Source organism: Nannobrachium achirus (assembly GCF_963921795.1).
Source record: "Nannobrachium achirus genome assembly, chromosome: 12".
Lineage (NCBI taxonomy): Eukaryota > Metazoa > Chordata > Actinopteri > Myctophiformes > Myctophidae > Nannobrachium > Nannobrachium achirus.
In genome coordinates this window covers 56,044,442-56,060,848 of record NC_137832.1, presented here as the reverse complement: position 1 = coordinate 56,060,848, position 16,407 = coordinate 56,044,442, and the positions used below count along the sequence as shown (strand labels likewise).

General features: G+C 41.0%; 1 protein-coding gene across 1 annotated transcript; it reads right to left on the bottom strand.

Moving 5' to 3' along the window:
• Positions 1–264: 264 nt before the first annotated feature.
• Positions 265–9,630, bottom strand: ube2l3b (ubiquitin-conjugating enzyme E2L 3b). Its single transcript, XM_080739600.1, has 4 exons — positions 9,570–9,630; positions 5,541–5,636; positions 4,658–4,844; positions 265–2,584 (listed from the first exon to the last, which is right to left on the bottom strand). Exons 1-4 carry the CDS (start codon positions 9,594–9,596, stop codon positions 2,430–2,432), a joined length of 465 nt encoding a protein of 154 aa, XP_080595726.1. The 5' UTR covers positions 9,597–9,630; the 3' UTR covers positions 265–2,429.
• Between the last annotated feature and the right edge of the window lie 6,777 nt (positions 9,631–16,407).

The following is a 16,407-nucleotide window of genomic DNA, read 5'->3' as shown; positions in this document are numbered from 1 at the left end:
TCCAACATCCCATCGTGCATTGCGCAGAAGTTGCACAGAGCTTCCGGCGCCGCGGCAGAGTGTGATCTACAAGCTCACAACGGCTGCATCTGCGACGCAACGTGAGCTTGTATGTCTGCTGTTAACCGGAAGTGTGGTGCAAAAGATTCTCCAGTAAATTCCTGCGGAAAGAGGTGGATATATTCTAAAGCTAAATCAAAATGTTGCTGGCAAAATTAACGCTGACACACAAACAAACATGCACAGCAGCACCAGGCAGACAGTGAGGCCAAAATAGTTAGCCATCTTTATTATGAAACAAATAATTGGGACCAGATCATACAGCTGTTACACTTGGGTTTTGGGGCCGCTCCAGTCCCTGTCCGTCCGTCCGAACATCCGTCCGTCCGTCCGGCACGCCCCTGGGACAGCCAGCCCTCTCCCAGCTGCGTACAAGGTGCTTGGTTCGAGGACCCGCTCCCCCTCCCGCCCCCCTGGGAAGGGGTCTTAATTCTCTCCGCCGCCGGTAGTGGGTTCCTTCTCCAACTTCCTCCCCATGTGACAAAGTTAGGGTCCCTTTTACAGCAGGGCGATTGAATAAGAATGATCTGCAACTGGTGCTGCGCTGACCGACGCACGGCAAAAAGGAAAAGAAAAGGATATATCGGGAACCTACACTGTGCTGATGCATGGGTCAAAGGGGGGCTTCCTGTTGTACGTTTGTTATACATGCGCTGTGGGGTTAATGCTTAACGTATTCTGCGTCGTACAACAGTGTCATGAGGTGGGCGTAGCCAGACGGCTATCTCCGCCGCACAACAACGTCGTAGGACAAAGTATTAACTCAACATCGAAGGGATTTCCTGCTTTTTTTAGGGTTGGTACCAAGTGCCAATCGGAATAATTTAATGAGGGGAACAAGAGAGGGTAGGAGAAACGGAACACAAAATGGCTCCCAGTTCCTCATGCAAACACATAAGTGCCTTCTAAACTATGGACTCGGATAATTTCTAACTTATATCTACATTACAAAACAAAGCCCGTCACGGGACACAATCCCGGCTTAGAGAGAAGGTTTTTTGTGCCGTTTATTTGGCACAAGAGACACAAAAAAGCATTAATAAAAACCACTGTGATGCTCTCCGGGTTAACTCGCCATGTTTAGGAGTGTAAATTCAAACCAATTATTTTAAAATTAATCATCACACGACTCCAACATTATTTTTCTTCTTTTTTTTTTTTTACTTTTTCCTCTCTTTTTTTTAAACAACGTATTGAATAACAGGTGTACTGTGATATGATTCTACTGTGTGTGGAAGGGAGGGGGGGGGGAGAGACTGAGAGCTGGCTCACAGATCCACAGAATGCAGTGCATGTCCAGAAGCTGTGTTCAGGATAGGTGGGTGAAACAATGTGGGGAGGGGGAGGGGGCGGGGGGGTAGTACCACACACCTCCAGAACCTTGCTGTCTCTTTTTTTAATCATTTCCTTAACCAAGACAATTATTTATACAGGATGTTTTTTTCCCCCCACTACGTAAAAGATGGTTTGCAAATAGCAAAAACATGATTAAGGATAAATCAAACCAAAACATTTCCTCAAACAAGTTACAGATCTGGGATAAACTCAGGTCGGAGGGGGGCTGGCGGCAATGTTTACGGAAAAGAGGGTACAACGCTAAAACCGAAACCTTCAATGCGATTTTGTTTAGTTTTTTTGTTTTTTTTTGTCTTCGGAAAATGTTTTCTAGACACTTTTCCTTTTCTGGCAAATTTTTAACAACAATTTAAAAAAAGAAAGAAAAAAAAGAAAGAAAAACAAGAAAACAAAAATAATAGATGTAGAAAGTTAGTAATGGCCTGGAGCTACGTCACCAGGAGGAGAAGAGGGGGAGGAGGTAGGAGGAGGAACCATGTTGGATCCACAGCGAGTCCTTTGGTTGGGGAGGGAGGCTGTTTAGGCCACCATCGCCCCGGTACTTCAGGAGAGCTGCTCCTGGCCTGCTAGGATGATGTCTGCGTGTGTGTGTTTGTCAGAACAGGTAGGGAAGGTGGGTGAAAAAGCATTGGTTCTCAAACTTTCTCATTTCAAAAGGAACCTCCCGTAACTCAGCGCTTGTGCAAATGGTAACCGAACACTCGGTTTCCGTTTGCACACTCGGAGAGTTACAGACCAGTAAAGGGTCCATTCGGAATCCGGCTCGAGGAACCCTGAGGGGGCTGAGAACCACTGGTGTAGGTAGAGAGAGAGAGAGAGAGAGAGGGAGACAGAGTGAGTGTGTGTATGTGTGAGAGAGAGATAGAATGGGGGTAGGGCAGGGGTAGGTAGCGAGAAGGCAGGAAGAAGATATTTGGTTGGGCGGGTGAGATGAAGGGGGGGGGATAAGAGACTGAGAGCGAGCGAGCGAGATATGGGGAGCACACGCTCATCGGAGGGGAGGAGGGGTGTGATCAGTCCATTGGCCGCTTTTCACCGTGTTTCTTTGTAAACTCCTCTGCATTCTTAAAGAATTTTTTACGGTCCTTTGAGTATTCTTCTGCTAGGTCTGCCCTCAGAGGATGCTCCGGCTGCGGGTCGTTCACCAGAGCGATGAGGGACTGAATTACTGCAAGAGAAATGAAAGAACACAGCGCAGAGAAAGAGGAAGGGGAGGGAGAGAAACAAACACTTTTAAGTCAGACTGAAACAAACATTTGTAGATTTATTTGAAGGAGCACTTCTCCCATTTTCAATAGTATCGTCTTATAATTGGTACACACTAAGGCTTAAGATGGGCACCATTTCTGGTGTTTCATTGTTGGTGGCCTTTGGACAGTTCAGAAACTTGCCTAACGATGACATCATTGATGGGAATTCCATGTGAATCGAAAACTTCAGCTTTTTTTCCTGGAAAGTTAGCACGCTGAAATATAAGCCTTTCTTGCGTTTAATAGAACAATTTCAAAGGTTTGAAATGATTCAAACCTGCCTGACCTCCATGAGACACGGAATAGAAAGAAATGGTGCCATCTTATGGCCTAATGTACTTCCATTTTTTTAATGTTACAGTATAATCAAATCTCATCACATTTGAGGACTTCGTTTCCCTTTCAAACATTTTAAAATGTTTTAATTACTTTTATAACGCAGGGACCTTACCCATATCCAATGCAAATTAGGTTGCATTAAAATGTACTACATGCTATGTGTTTCAAACGATGAGGCCTTAAGCCAGACAACTGAAGATCCCAACATTCCTGGTTCGATTCCAGCTGGAGACTGGTTACATTGCTCACCCCCCCCCCCCCCCCCCCAAACCCCCCCTCCCACACAGCTTCCCGAATCAACATTTTCTCAAATGAAGCACATTTAGTCATCCAGCTAGTTACTGAGCTTGCAGATTGGCCATGACCAGCCAGGCCAATAAGCAAGGCGTCAGTGAAGCCCACGAAACGTACACAATGACTGGCATTCTCTGGATGCTATGCATTCAGGCCACGATGGCATGCCGTCTATCTTTACGCGACTCACTGCGACAGCATGGCCACTGACTTCCTGCGGTCAATGTCATGAAATATATGAATGCTCAAGTGACACAGCTGAACATGTAACGTTTATGTTTTACAGGTTGAATATGAACAATATATGAATTCATTGGAAGACAGGGACTAAACTAAAAAGTCAGGGTTGTTTAACAAAAAAAAGGGTGCGGTGGTATAAATTGATAATTCTTTGGTTAAAACAAAAGATGGTAGATTGCGTGTTTGTTCACCAGGTGTTTCCCTGTCGCTACAGCTCTCTAGTAAACAGAAAATACATGTTCAGGTGTGTTACCAATTTCATCCGACCAGGAGAGAGGACCCATTTATCAGATTTTTTTTAACGTGTTCAAATTCTAAATTAGCTTGCTCAATGCTCATATTTTGTTTATTCACTTCCAATTTCACTTGTGTATCCGGCATGAGTTCTCTCTCCTGATTGGATTAACGTGTTATTCCGGCCTGAAATTTTATTTTCTATTTGCCAAGCAACTGGAGAGAAGAGTTACAGAGCACTGTTACAGAGCACTCTATAGCAATGTTTACTACACTATGGGAATAGAGATATATTAACACTTGCGTTAACAAAAACATAATTTACACCTCCCTTTCATCTAGAACAGTGATTCTCAAGATCAGTCCTAGGACCCCTCTAGTTTCCTATACGTTTAGGGGTTGTGTCCATTGAAAGCTGCCACCGCCCTTGTCACGCATTTCTATCGTAAAGACTCTTCTATTAGCGCTAATGCCAGATGACACGCCGTTTGTGCACAGCATCGGTGATAGGTTCGAACTTCGAACATTGCGGGCATCAATAAATGCTCCGTGCGAGGCAAGTGCTATGCACATAATAGTGCTTCTCCACTCAATAAATTCTTTATGTGGACACCACATGGTCACTTATTCTACCCTAGAAATGCACTGCTATAGAAACGCATTATCGTTTTTCTACCTAGGTTAAGGATGCACAATATTTAAATTATATCCAATAAACAATTCATTGCACTCTCAAATAGATTGCTATACCCATTTTGAAATCGATATTGCAATGTAATTTCACAAGCTCACAATGCCTGGAGAGTTTGTAGATTATCTATTTTCATTTGTCAATATTCTTTTTTTGTTTTCCTTTTGTAATAGAGCTTAAGGTTATCACACACCTTGGTCAGTTCTGGTGGCTGGCTTCCAGTTCTCCGCGCTGATCACAGGCAGACAAACCTGTCCTTTCTCATCGATGTTGGGGTGGTAGATCTTTGTCTTGAACGTGATCTTGGGAGGCTTGAAGGGGTACTCGGCGGGGAAAATGATTTCAATCCTGAAGGCCCCTTTGTCATAAGGAGGGTTATCCTGGAGAAGAGGAGGTGCACACATGATCAAACCATGGCAGAAGTGCAGGGGTTATCGCCATGCTGACTTGTGGACATTTGTCAAATTTAAAATTTTGCCATGGACATGAAAATGAGTCGAAAATAATATTACCAGAAACACATAAAGAGCTAGCCCTAAATGACCATTACAGGTCTATAACTCAGAGTGTACACATGGAACCATTTACAAATGAGTCAATTTGTACTCATTTGTTAATGGGGGCTCTTGAAAAAATTAAAAGTTAATCAGTGTCATACATTCTGAAGGACACCTGAAGACTGACAGTAATTGGGTCTTTTTAAACATTATGTTTTGTAAAAAGAAAAGAAAACATTCGCCACAGACAAGTCTTGCCACTGACACATTAATCCGTGTATGGACATATTGATGACCCCCATATAGGAAGTGTTACGAGACACGATGATGATTTCCGTTGTAATATAAAGGTGCCACTGCCATGTGCGTTTCCCCGTTTATATCTGCTACTGGGAAACCTGGGACTACAGTTATGAACAAACAGAGCTGATTCAATTTCCATTTTAGGCATTTAGCAGACGCTTAATCCAGAGTGAGTTACATTAAGCACGGCAAACAGAAGATTTTAAAAAAACAGAAAAGTAGTAGGTGTGCAAACGCACTTCATCTACCAAGAAAGACAATTGAAAAGTGACTTACAGGAACAATGAGCCCTTGCCATGTCAATATGTTTGATTCATCGACTTGAATGTTCCTGAAGTTTTTCATTCCGGACTTGCGAAGTTCTTCGAGTTCCTAAGAGAGTGAGGGGAAAAGTAGAAGAATGTAGGTTACGAGGAGGCACGGTGTCTACATATCCTTGCCAGAAGGATGGCCCATCATTTCAACAAAATGAAATACAATTATATATATTTTTTTTTACCAAACATCTCGTTATCGATTTTATGATATATATATATATATATATATATATATATATATATATATATATATATATATATATATATATATATATATGTGTGTGTGTGTGTGTGTGTGTGTGTGTGTGTGTGTGATGATAGAATTAGTTTAATAGTGAAAATAGACAATCTACAAGCTTACAACGCCCTGCAATGCAAAGTGTTGTAGATCAACTATACATACTAACCGTAACTGGTTAAAACCAGGACAACGCAACACTCATGCCATATACAGTATATCAACTACCTGACATGGCCTGGGATTACAGATAATATCGATATTGCTCAGACAGCCCTCACGTCACTCAAAGTATCGATATTGGTCAGACAGCCCTCACGTCACTCATAGTAACACTTGTTCCTAGGGTTGCCAATTGTACCTTGAAATACGGAATAGTTCCCTTATTTGGAACTAAAAACAAATGTCTCTTATTGAACTGATAAGGGACACACTTTGTTCCTTTTTGTGGGTAATAACTCAATGACACACCTCTTAGTCGCACAAGTTCAAACAGCTCATATAAACTATAGTACAGGCTGTTAACCAATAACCAGTTAAACCCTCTAGACTTCGTCAACTGGGCCAGAGTGTTTGCCACCGTACGGAGCATTTACTATCAAACCCGGCAGATACTGACCGTCAGTGAGTGAGTCAGTCAGTAGGTAGGTAATGCCTCAATGTCTATAGCTGACCTGTTGTGACATCACATTGTTGACTCAATGACCAAGGCAGCTTAACGCCTCAATGTCTATTAGCTGACCTGTTGTGACATCACATTGTTGACCCATATTTGGCATTGCCCATATATGTAAAATCCATATATGGCCAAGCCCAAGACAGAATTCATTTACAAAGGCGTCAATGTCTATTCATGGGTTGCATTTGTAGTCCTAAACCGGACATATTGAGGACCAACACAGGCGTTCAATTTGTCTGATTGGCATAGAACCAATGTTCTACGTTAATCAAAACACCCGTGTTGGTCCTCAAAATGGACTTGTAGGACTACAAATGCAACCCATGAATAGCTGACCTGCCCATATATGGAGATCCCTGATGTCATCAATATTAAGCCCATAGATTGGAATGCCCATATATTGACATATTGTGTGTGAGTCTCATGTGGTCTATAACATAAGATATCTATGATATCAGACGTCAGTCATATCCATATTTGGGAACATTTTGTCCAACTTAAACAACCAACCGCAACTCGAATCAAACTTGCAAACAAATTCCGTCCTGGGCAACCTCGCCCTTTAGGGTGCCTTACTGATCTCTGTACTGATTTTTTTTGTCTACACACAAATGTGTATAACTACAATCTAAAGGGTTAGGGTTAGGGTTAGGTATCTGCAATTATGCCTCCCCCTCCCCGAATAGGGATGCAAGTTCAAGTTGTCTAATTATTATAAAGTAGAAAAACAGTACATAGACAGATTCATCTTTTTCTGGGCATCACTTTTGAAAATAAGGCAGCTAGGTGTTATGACTGATCACGTACATGTCGGACATTGAACCTGCAGTGTACTGTGACCAGGTTATCCACAATGCAGACAGGTCTTTCCAGTTGGTATAGTGTAACCGGTAAAAACAGACCATCGCTCAAGGGTGTCGCTCGACAAAAATAACAGATCTACACAAGTAATATCAGTAGCAAGATCTACACAAGCCACTCTTGTAGATCTTATAGATTGATTTTATTTGCCCTGGACAACAATTGTACAATGGATTAAAAATGAGGCTTTACTTTCACTTTTGCAATTTGCATAACGTCATGATGATGATGATGATCAGCTGATAATATAATGTTCGTTAAAAGAAAATGCACAAGTCAACTTAAAAAAAACGGGCCCATGTGACCTGATCAAATCTTTAAGTGTTAATTCATCCATCTGTTTCTAATTTGTACAAACAGAGATTTTAATTAACAGTTTTGCGTTTTCCGGCTGATTATGTGACGGCTGAGAGACTTGACAGACATCAAGCTGAAGTGAAACCAGAGCAACACAACCATTGGTGTTTTTGGTGTTGCCTTCTTTTCAATGGCTGACAACCACATACCAAACAATTAATTGAACTGAACAAATAATCAAACGAAAACGCCTTCTCTCTGGCTTAATTCGCACGATAAGTCCATCCCCACCCATCCCCAACAACCTAGGCTAGCTCACTTAGCTGAAGCTAGCGGTTGTTACAGCCACCAAACACAGTGAGCAGCGGGTTAGCATGCTAACTGGAGACCGACAGAGGAGGTTAGCGAGCTTCTTAGCTAGCTAGCCGACTTAACAGTGGTGTAAAGTAACTAAGTACATTTACTTAAGTACACATTTGAGTTATTTGTACTGTATACTTGACTTGAGTATTTCCAATTTTCAGTACTTTTACTTCTATCTACTCCACTACATCTCAGAGGCAAATATTTTACTTTTACTTCACTGTTACTTTGTAGATTTTGATCATTATCACAAACCATGCATTAACATTAACCACTTCGAGTTCCTAAGATACCACAGTCCTATACTCATGTTGGCCATTTCAAAGTAGCAGATCTACATTCCACAAGCTCACTACTTGCGAGCTTGTAGATCTGTCATTTTCACAAACCATGCATTAACATTAACCACTTCTTCGAGTTCCTAAGATACCACAGTCCTATACTCATGTTGGCCATTTCAAAGTAGCAGATCTACATTCCACAAGCTCACTACTTGCGAGCTTGTAGATCTGTCATTTTCAAAATATGGGACATTCTGAATGAGTCCTTTCTACCTGTACATGTTGATAGCAATAATAATACTAATACCAGTACTTTTGTACTTTTTCAAATGGCTGAAATGTACATATTGGACTGAAGTGGTTAATCTATGTTTTGTAATAATAATCAATCTAGTTTTTACTAGTAAAAGTAAAATGTTTACTCTGAGATGTAGTGGAAGCATAAGTACTGGAAATTGGAAAATACTCCTGTAAAATGAAGGCAACTCAAACTGTACTTTACAGTACTTGAGTAAATGTACTTAGTTACTTTACACCAATGGGTCTTAATAACGTTAGCCAAACATGCTAAGAGGAGTTAGTATTATCACAATTGGGATTATTATAACAAAACATACAATAACCACTTCAACTTTACACACATTTTGGCCATTTGAAAATAGCACATCTAAACCTGTAGATCTGCTATTTTCAGAGGAATTTCATACATTCGTAAACTTGAAATGGGAACAGTCGGCACGACGAGTACTTTTGGTACTTTAAGTACATTTCGATATTAAACAAATACTGTTTGTACTTCGTACAGCGCACTTGGACGTTGCGGTATCGATATTTTTACTCAAGTAAAACATTCGAGTACATTTTCCCTACCAATGGGTCTTATTATAACGTTAGCCAAACAAGCTAAGAGCAGTTAGCTCGGCTTTTGGACGACGATACGGTACAACACAAACCCCCACCGCCCCGGTGGTTCTCCAACCAACGCCCCGGGGTTCCTCTCTCTCCCTCCGGCCTACATTTCGCCGGCTGCTCCGCTTAGCCGGGAAGCATCTCAACAGCGGCTTAGCATCGCGGCTAACACAGCGAGGAGTGACTTCTCGCTTTTAGCGGGGTTGTTTAGCCTCGTTATCGTCCCACGTTCCGTCTCCTATCGTCCCGAGCGGCTCTTTGGTGAGACGCTACGACCCCCGGGAGGTCGACGGGTCCGTCATTCAAAGTTCACGGTGGATGTGGTGGAGTGGGGGAAAAAAGGAACATCAGGAGGTTTACCTTGTGCAGCCTTCTGCTCGCCGCCATCTTGAAACTACTGTGTCCTTCCCGGCATTCACAGCGCGGCGGATAGATGCCCCCTTCTCTGCTGCTGCATGGCTGTCACGCCGAACCCGGTGGCCCCGTGCGATTCTGTGGCCGCCAGAGGGAGCTGTTTTCACACACAACGTAGCTAGGGCCACCTTTGATTGATTGATTGAAGACTTCATTAGGAGTTTGATTGATTGATTGATTGAAGAATTTATTAGAAGTTTGCAATAGAAAAAAAGTACAGTTTCATGACAGTACAAATCACTGGTACAAGGTCAACTAAAAGGAGATCCTAGAAAGCCGAGGCTTATTTCCACAGGAACCACACTTTAAGTATCTCATATAACATTGAAAGACAGACGGATAGAACATAGTACTTTATCTAGGATAATATCAGTTTCAAAAGCATAACATCAAATACAAAAGGCAGAATACAAAGAAAAAGGGGGGGGGGAGCATGGGGGCTTAGTCTATTTACAAGTCACGGGTAGCTGCTGTCTGAAGGTGACTTTTCATACCAATTTTGAAGGAGGCTAGGGATTTGCTCTCCTTTAGGGCTTGTGGAAGGGCGTTCCACATGTTGATGGTATAGCAGGAGAAAAGGTACAGTTTCATGAGTTCACTGGTACAAGGTCTACTAAAAGGAGATCCTAGAAAAGACTAAGCTTATTTCCATAGGAAACCATTGAAGTATCATATAACATTGAAAGACAGACGGATAGAACACAGTACTATGCAGTAGATATAGTCAGGAAAAAAGGGAAAATATTTAAAAAAAAACAATTAAAGAAAGAGTAAAATAAAAAAACATACAGTAAATACAAAGAAGGGTCAGGGGGAGGGTAGGGCTGGGCTATGTTTGTTTTTACCAGTTGCGAACGGCTGCTGCCTGTAAGTGGTTTTTCAGGGTGATCCACACTCCTTTAAGGCCTTCAGGCCTAAGGCGTTCCACATTTTTGTGAAGAGATACCATTTGAAAAGATACGCCAGGGACCCCATAAAAGAAGATTTTTTTTTCTAGTGGTCATTCTCAACCACTTTGATTTCAAGGACCCCCAGTTACCAGTTTGACATGCTTTAGGCAACCCAGTTTATATTGTACAATCAATGTTAATATAACTCGGAGTGTTAAATTAGAGTGTACAGATGGAACCAAATCTGTACACTCTCTGAGTTACATGTTCATTTGGTTCCACTATCATTTAGCTGGGGACCCCCTCAGGGACGTGCTGGGCCCCTGATTCAGCCTGGGAAAAGGAGTTGGAGAGGCCCTCATTGTGCGCGGCCTCGCACCAGATTTCTTTGCCTTCCGGAGTCACGGCGAGGCCCAAAATACTAACCGATGAGCGGTTACTGTGATTTTTACAAAATGGAACGAAGGCGGTTAATGTAATTACCAGCGGCCGATGTTTTCTTTTTTTATGGCGGTTCGGGAGTTTTTACCAATGGCCAGCACATCCCCCCGGAAGGACCCCCCCCCCCCCCCCCCCCCCCGGAACTCTCAGAGAGTGTACAAATGGAACCAAATAGACCGTTAGGATCCATTTGGTTCCATTTGTACACTCTCTGATACAGACCCATAAGGGTCCATTTGGTTCCTAACTATCATTGAGCTTGGGACCCCTGGTACTCCCTCAAGGATACCTGGGGGGTCCCCGGACCCCCCTTTGAGAACCAATGTTCTTCTTGGGTCCATATATGGACACTTGGACAGTAGTCCCTAACCCTAACTATTTTGCTAGGGGCCCTCTGGAACCCCCCCCCCCCCCACGCTTAATAGGCTATTAGCCAGCTGTATCATTTTGTAACTTGTCATTAAGTGAAAACACATCCAAAGCGTGGATTAGCCGAAAACAACGCCCCCTACCGTCATACAATTCGATAGGACACTGCGTTTGGTGTAATACGTGTTCACAAAAAGTGAAACTGTGATGTCCAGAATTGTTGTAAATCAAAACTCACACGAGTCACATGCAAGATAGTGAAATACTGGACAGGAGAGGGAAATCGAGATGGGGGAAAATGAGATCTGGTTTGTGTTTACTGCTTGAATGTCTTACTCTTAAATACAACAATAAAAAAAAGAAACTGTGTCTGAGGCTACTATTACAATAATACACAATACATAAAAATATAAACACAAGTATAAGTAGGCTAGTTTTAATTGGCTAGAATATTACTAAAGTAGTAAGAATAGGCCTTCCACCTACTTACATTAGCCTACATGATATCATTGCTGTTGGGGCGGAAACTTAAATGATCAAAGAGACATTTGGTGTCTCCCAGGAGCTAATAGAATGAATTTTTAACTTTTTTTTTTTACTGAACAAAAGAAAGAAAGAAAATGTTTTAAAATATTTTGAAACAATAAGAAGAAGAAGAAGAAGAAGAAGAATAACTATTGTAGGAAACAACAATTTAAAACATAATCTATCATCTAAAAATCTATCACTGCATTCATTACCTTCTAGTATCCAGTGAAATAATCGTGACATTAAACTGTTCCTCATCTTGTTGGGGTCCCTGAAACCTCCTCAGTACCACTGGGGGTCCCTGGACCCCACTTTGAGAACCACCGCTGGTCTAAATCATCTGTGTGGGATGTGGGCTAGTTGGCAAGCTATCCTATTCATCCACTGACTGTTCAGTAAGAATTACTTAAAGTCCCTCTTGTTGAGACCATAGAGGTTGAGACAGGTCAAAATATGATAGGCCTACTGTTTTGTTTTCCTATGTGTCCTGTAGTGAATCTGTTGAGGCTATAGAGGGCAGCCAAGAACTACAGTGCTATATTATTATTATTATTAATTAAGTACAATTTCGAGGTACTTTTCTACTCCACTACACCTCAGACTTAAATATTGCACTTTTTACTCCAAAACTGGTAAATATTTGTTTTATTTATTTTTTTAATCCAAAATTATTTGACAGTTTTAGTTACCAGTTGCGAAACAAAGTCCAATTATATGTTTTATCTGTTAAAAAAGAGTTGAAACATTTTGTCATTGGGTGAATTGTGATTGCCTATGAATACAGGATGTTTACCTGCAACAAAGTATCTCTTTGTTGTAGTATTGATAATGTTACTTTAACAAAACAAAAAACTCAAACTTTACCAGAGCTCCACAGATCATGTCCAACCCAGATTTGGCACAAAAAATGCATTCTCCACTATGACGCTAAAATGTGGAACGCGAACGCCCTCAACCTTTCCAAGCCCATGAGCACTTTTTCTTTGAATGTGTAAGCCGAGATCTACCACTACAACATGTATTTAAAAAAAAGTGTATGATTTGTTGTCTCCATCAGTCGAAGGCATGGTGAGAGTATGTTTTCCCCTCCGTCCGTCCGTCCGTCCGTCCGTCCGTGTGTGTGTGTGTGTGTGTGTGTGTGTGTGTGTGTGTGTGTGTGTGTGCGTCCGTCCGTCTGTTACCACCTAATCTCAGTCGCCGTTGGGCCGGTCACTGCCAAAATGAGCACACACACTCCCTGGGTGCCAATTCAGAACCTCTGCCCCACATTTTTCAAATGGGCCTCTTCTAGCGCCACCATGAGGCCGATGTTCGCAAAACACATTTCTGTACACTATTCTTACAGATTTTGTCCAAAAATCCTACAAATCGGTAGGCAGTATCTCGACAGTCATGTGATCGACACGGATCTGTCCGTTTTTGCATATTCCATCCTGATTGGCTAAGATTGGCTTCCAAAGTTTGTAGGATTGAGCTGTTTAGAACAAAATGCCTCAAATCACAAACGCAAAGTGCAATTATCATGAAATCGCACACACACGTTCCCACTAGGCCGAGGAAGAAATGCCACTTATTTTTTTTAAATCAGCTTCATGGTGGTGCTATAACAGGCCGATTTGTGGTTTTACCTATAACTCCACCGATCAGTTTCAAACTTTGTAAGCGCACTCCCTAGAGGCCAAGGAAAAACCCTTTGCCTGCATTTTTCACATCGGCCTTTTATAGCGCCACCTTTGGGCCGAAACACATTTTTGGATATTACTCCTTCAGATTTTCTCCAAAAATAACACAAATCAGTACACAGTATTTCTATAGTCATGTGATCAAGTCTGATCCGTCTGATATTTCATATTCCATCCTGATTGGCTAATATTCGCTTCCAAAGTTTGCAGGATTGCTCCGTTTTTGAACAAAATGCCTCAAATCATCAACGCAGCTTGCGATTACCGTGACATTTGCCACACATATTCCCACTATGTCAAGGAACAAATGCTACCCTTTTCACATTGGCCTGTTATAGTGCCACCAGCAGGTAGACTTTAGCAAAACACATTTTTGGAACACCATGCTTCAAATCATGCATGCAGTGTCCGATTGCCATGAAAAGTCTAAGGTGAAGAACATATGCCACCCTTTTTACATTGGCCTATTATACAGTAGCACCACCAGGACGCCTGGCCTGGCCCTGGTGGAGACCTGTGCTCGAAAGAGCACTGCTTCTAGTTTTTATTTATTTGATCAAAAAACATACACATGATAACCATATATTTGTACATATCTGTCAGAAGGGATGACAGATTATGACAGATAGGTATGGTCTGGTTTGGTTTGGAAATAATTTGAGAACTCTATCACAGAGTAATAGTAATAAAACAATATATTCTCTTTTCTCATTGAGCCCGAGGCCCTATACCCGGACCGACTAATTAGCATACATTTTAGGCCCTATATGTCGGGTCGGCCTCATGGTGGCGCTATAAAAGGCCCATGAGAAAAATGTTGGGCAGAGGTTCTGAATTGGCATCCAGGGAGTGTGTGTGCACAGTTTGGCCGAGAACGGACCAACGGCGCCGGAGATGTGTGTGTGTGTTCCATTGCCATTGAAATGCATTGGCGGAATCGGAAATCCACTCTGTACTTTGGTGTGACCGTGCCCTATAGTAGTTCTAAACTCCAGTAGGCCTATTGATAGGCCTACCTTTAGCTACTTAAAAAAAAAAAAAAACTTTTTTCTACCACTGTCAATAACAATAACACACTTCATCATCAACACTTTGAAGTCATGTTTGTTTTAATAATTAACAAAATGTAACAAAATCAGCTCATCATTTGCTGTTGGGTGGAAACCTTGTATGTCCAATACCATTACTTTCCAGCACATTTACCATTTAGTCACAAGCCCTTGTTAATAATACCTTCAGCTGGTTAAATATTCATAAAACCCACAGCCAGCTTTTAAAAATGTATTTAAATTAGATCTACAAGCTCTCAAAGCATCACGATGTGACACATCGTGAGCTTTTGGATTGACTATTTTCGTGACTTTGAGACACTGTTTAATTATGGACAAGATGGTGTCCGACACCTACGATTGGTATTGAAACCTTATTAAAGACAGATTTATTTGCAGTGCACATAACATTAATATAAAAAACAATGATTAAGACATAATGATTTAGATGTATTAAGTGATGCCGTTTGCTTATAAAAAAAAAAAAAGGCAATTAAAGGAACACATTTTGTTTAAAAAAAAAAAGAAATATGAGGATGCACTCATGGGGAAACTGCTGTCAGAAGATGACACGTTCCCAGTAGAGATGCAGTTTATTAAACTCATTTAAAGTGTGAAAATGAAACTTTCAGAGTTGAGGTTTAACACATAACACAAACATTTTAAAAAGCACACAAAGAACAAGTAGCAGAAATGACAGCAGCAAGATACTGTACAACTGATGGCTTATCTTAAGCATGAACCTCTCTTTCTAGAAATACTGCATTCCTGCGAGAAACTAACCGCCATCAGGACAAATCCCTGGAATAGTGTCTGTTTAGCCAATTATTTCTTTTTCTTTTTTACAGTATATTATGTAATAATACAAGTTAGATACGACCTAAAGTAACATAATATGTCATTATAAACTAACATAAGTTAGAGGCATTTCATTGACAGAAAAAAGGCACTCCAGTCAAGTCCTAAACAACAAGAGAATTTACAGGGCAATTTTAATGCCCACAGAATAGTACTGTTCAATACCACAAAAAGAAAAAATCTTTTTTGCATTTGGCACATGAGAATTCAACAATCATTCATTTTAATACACATCGGTTCTGATTGCATAAGGGCCTGTGTCCACAGAAAGTGTTTTTTCTTTCTTTTCGTTTTCTTCTTTTTTTTTTTGCGTTGCTGTCGGGCAGAAACCTCTTACCTCCATATTTTAACCTTGCGTTTTTTCTTTGTAAATTGAGAGCCTACTAAACTTGATCACACTACAGCGTCACACAAAAGCATCATAAGTAGTAGCTCGCGGTGCATTTCTAGCATGCAGATCTTTTGCCATTCTTTTATTTGAATCCTGAAAAGTCACTGGCAGTTAAGAAATTTAATAAAAAAACATTCTGTGGACACCACGGTCACCGAAAACCACGTTAAGTGCCATTCACACCAAGCGCAATGACGATAACTATAGATATGACCACGCGGTCATCTGCACCGCAGTGGTCATCTGCACCGACGTTGTTAGTGCAGATGAGGAGTACTGTTATGAAGCTAAACCTCGGGTAGGGTACAACCATCTTCATCTTATAAATTCATAATCAAGAGTCAGATTATCCATATATCTTGTTGCATGTGTCTTCCAACATTTGGTGCAACACGGTTTACCGCAGTGATCATTTAAAATAGCAAATTATGATTTAGTTTAGGCATAGTCTTTTGAATAAAATTTCAATTAGTTTTAGTTATATATATATATATATATATATATATATATATATATATATATATATATATATATATATATATATAATACTGTATGACTAATATTTTTGCAGGCCTT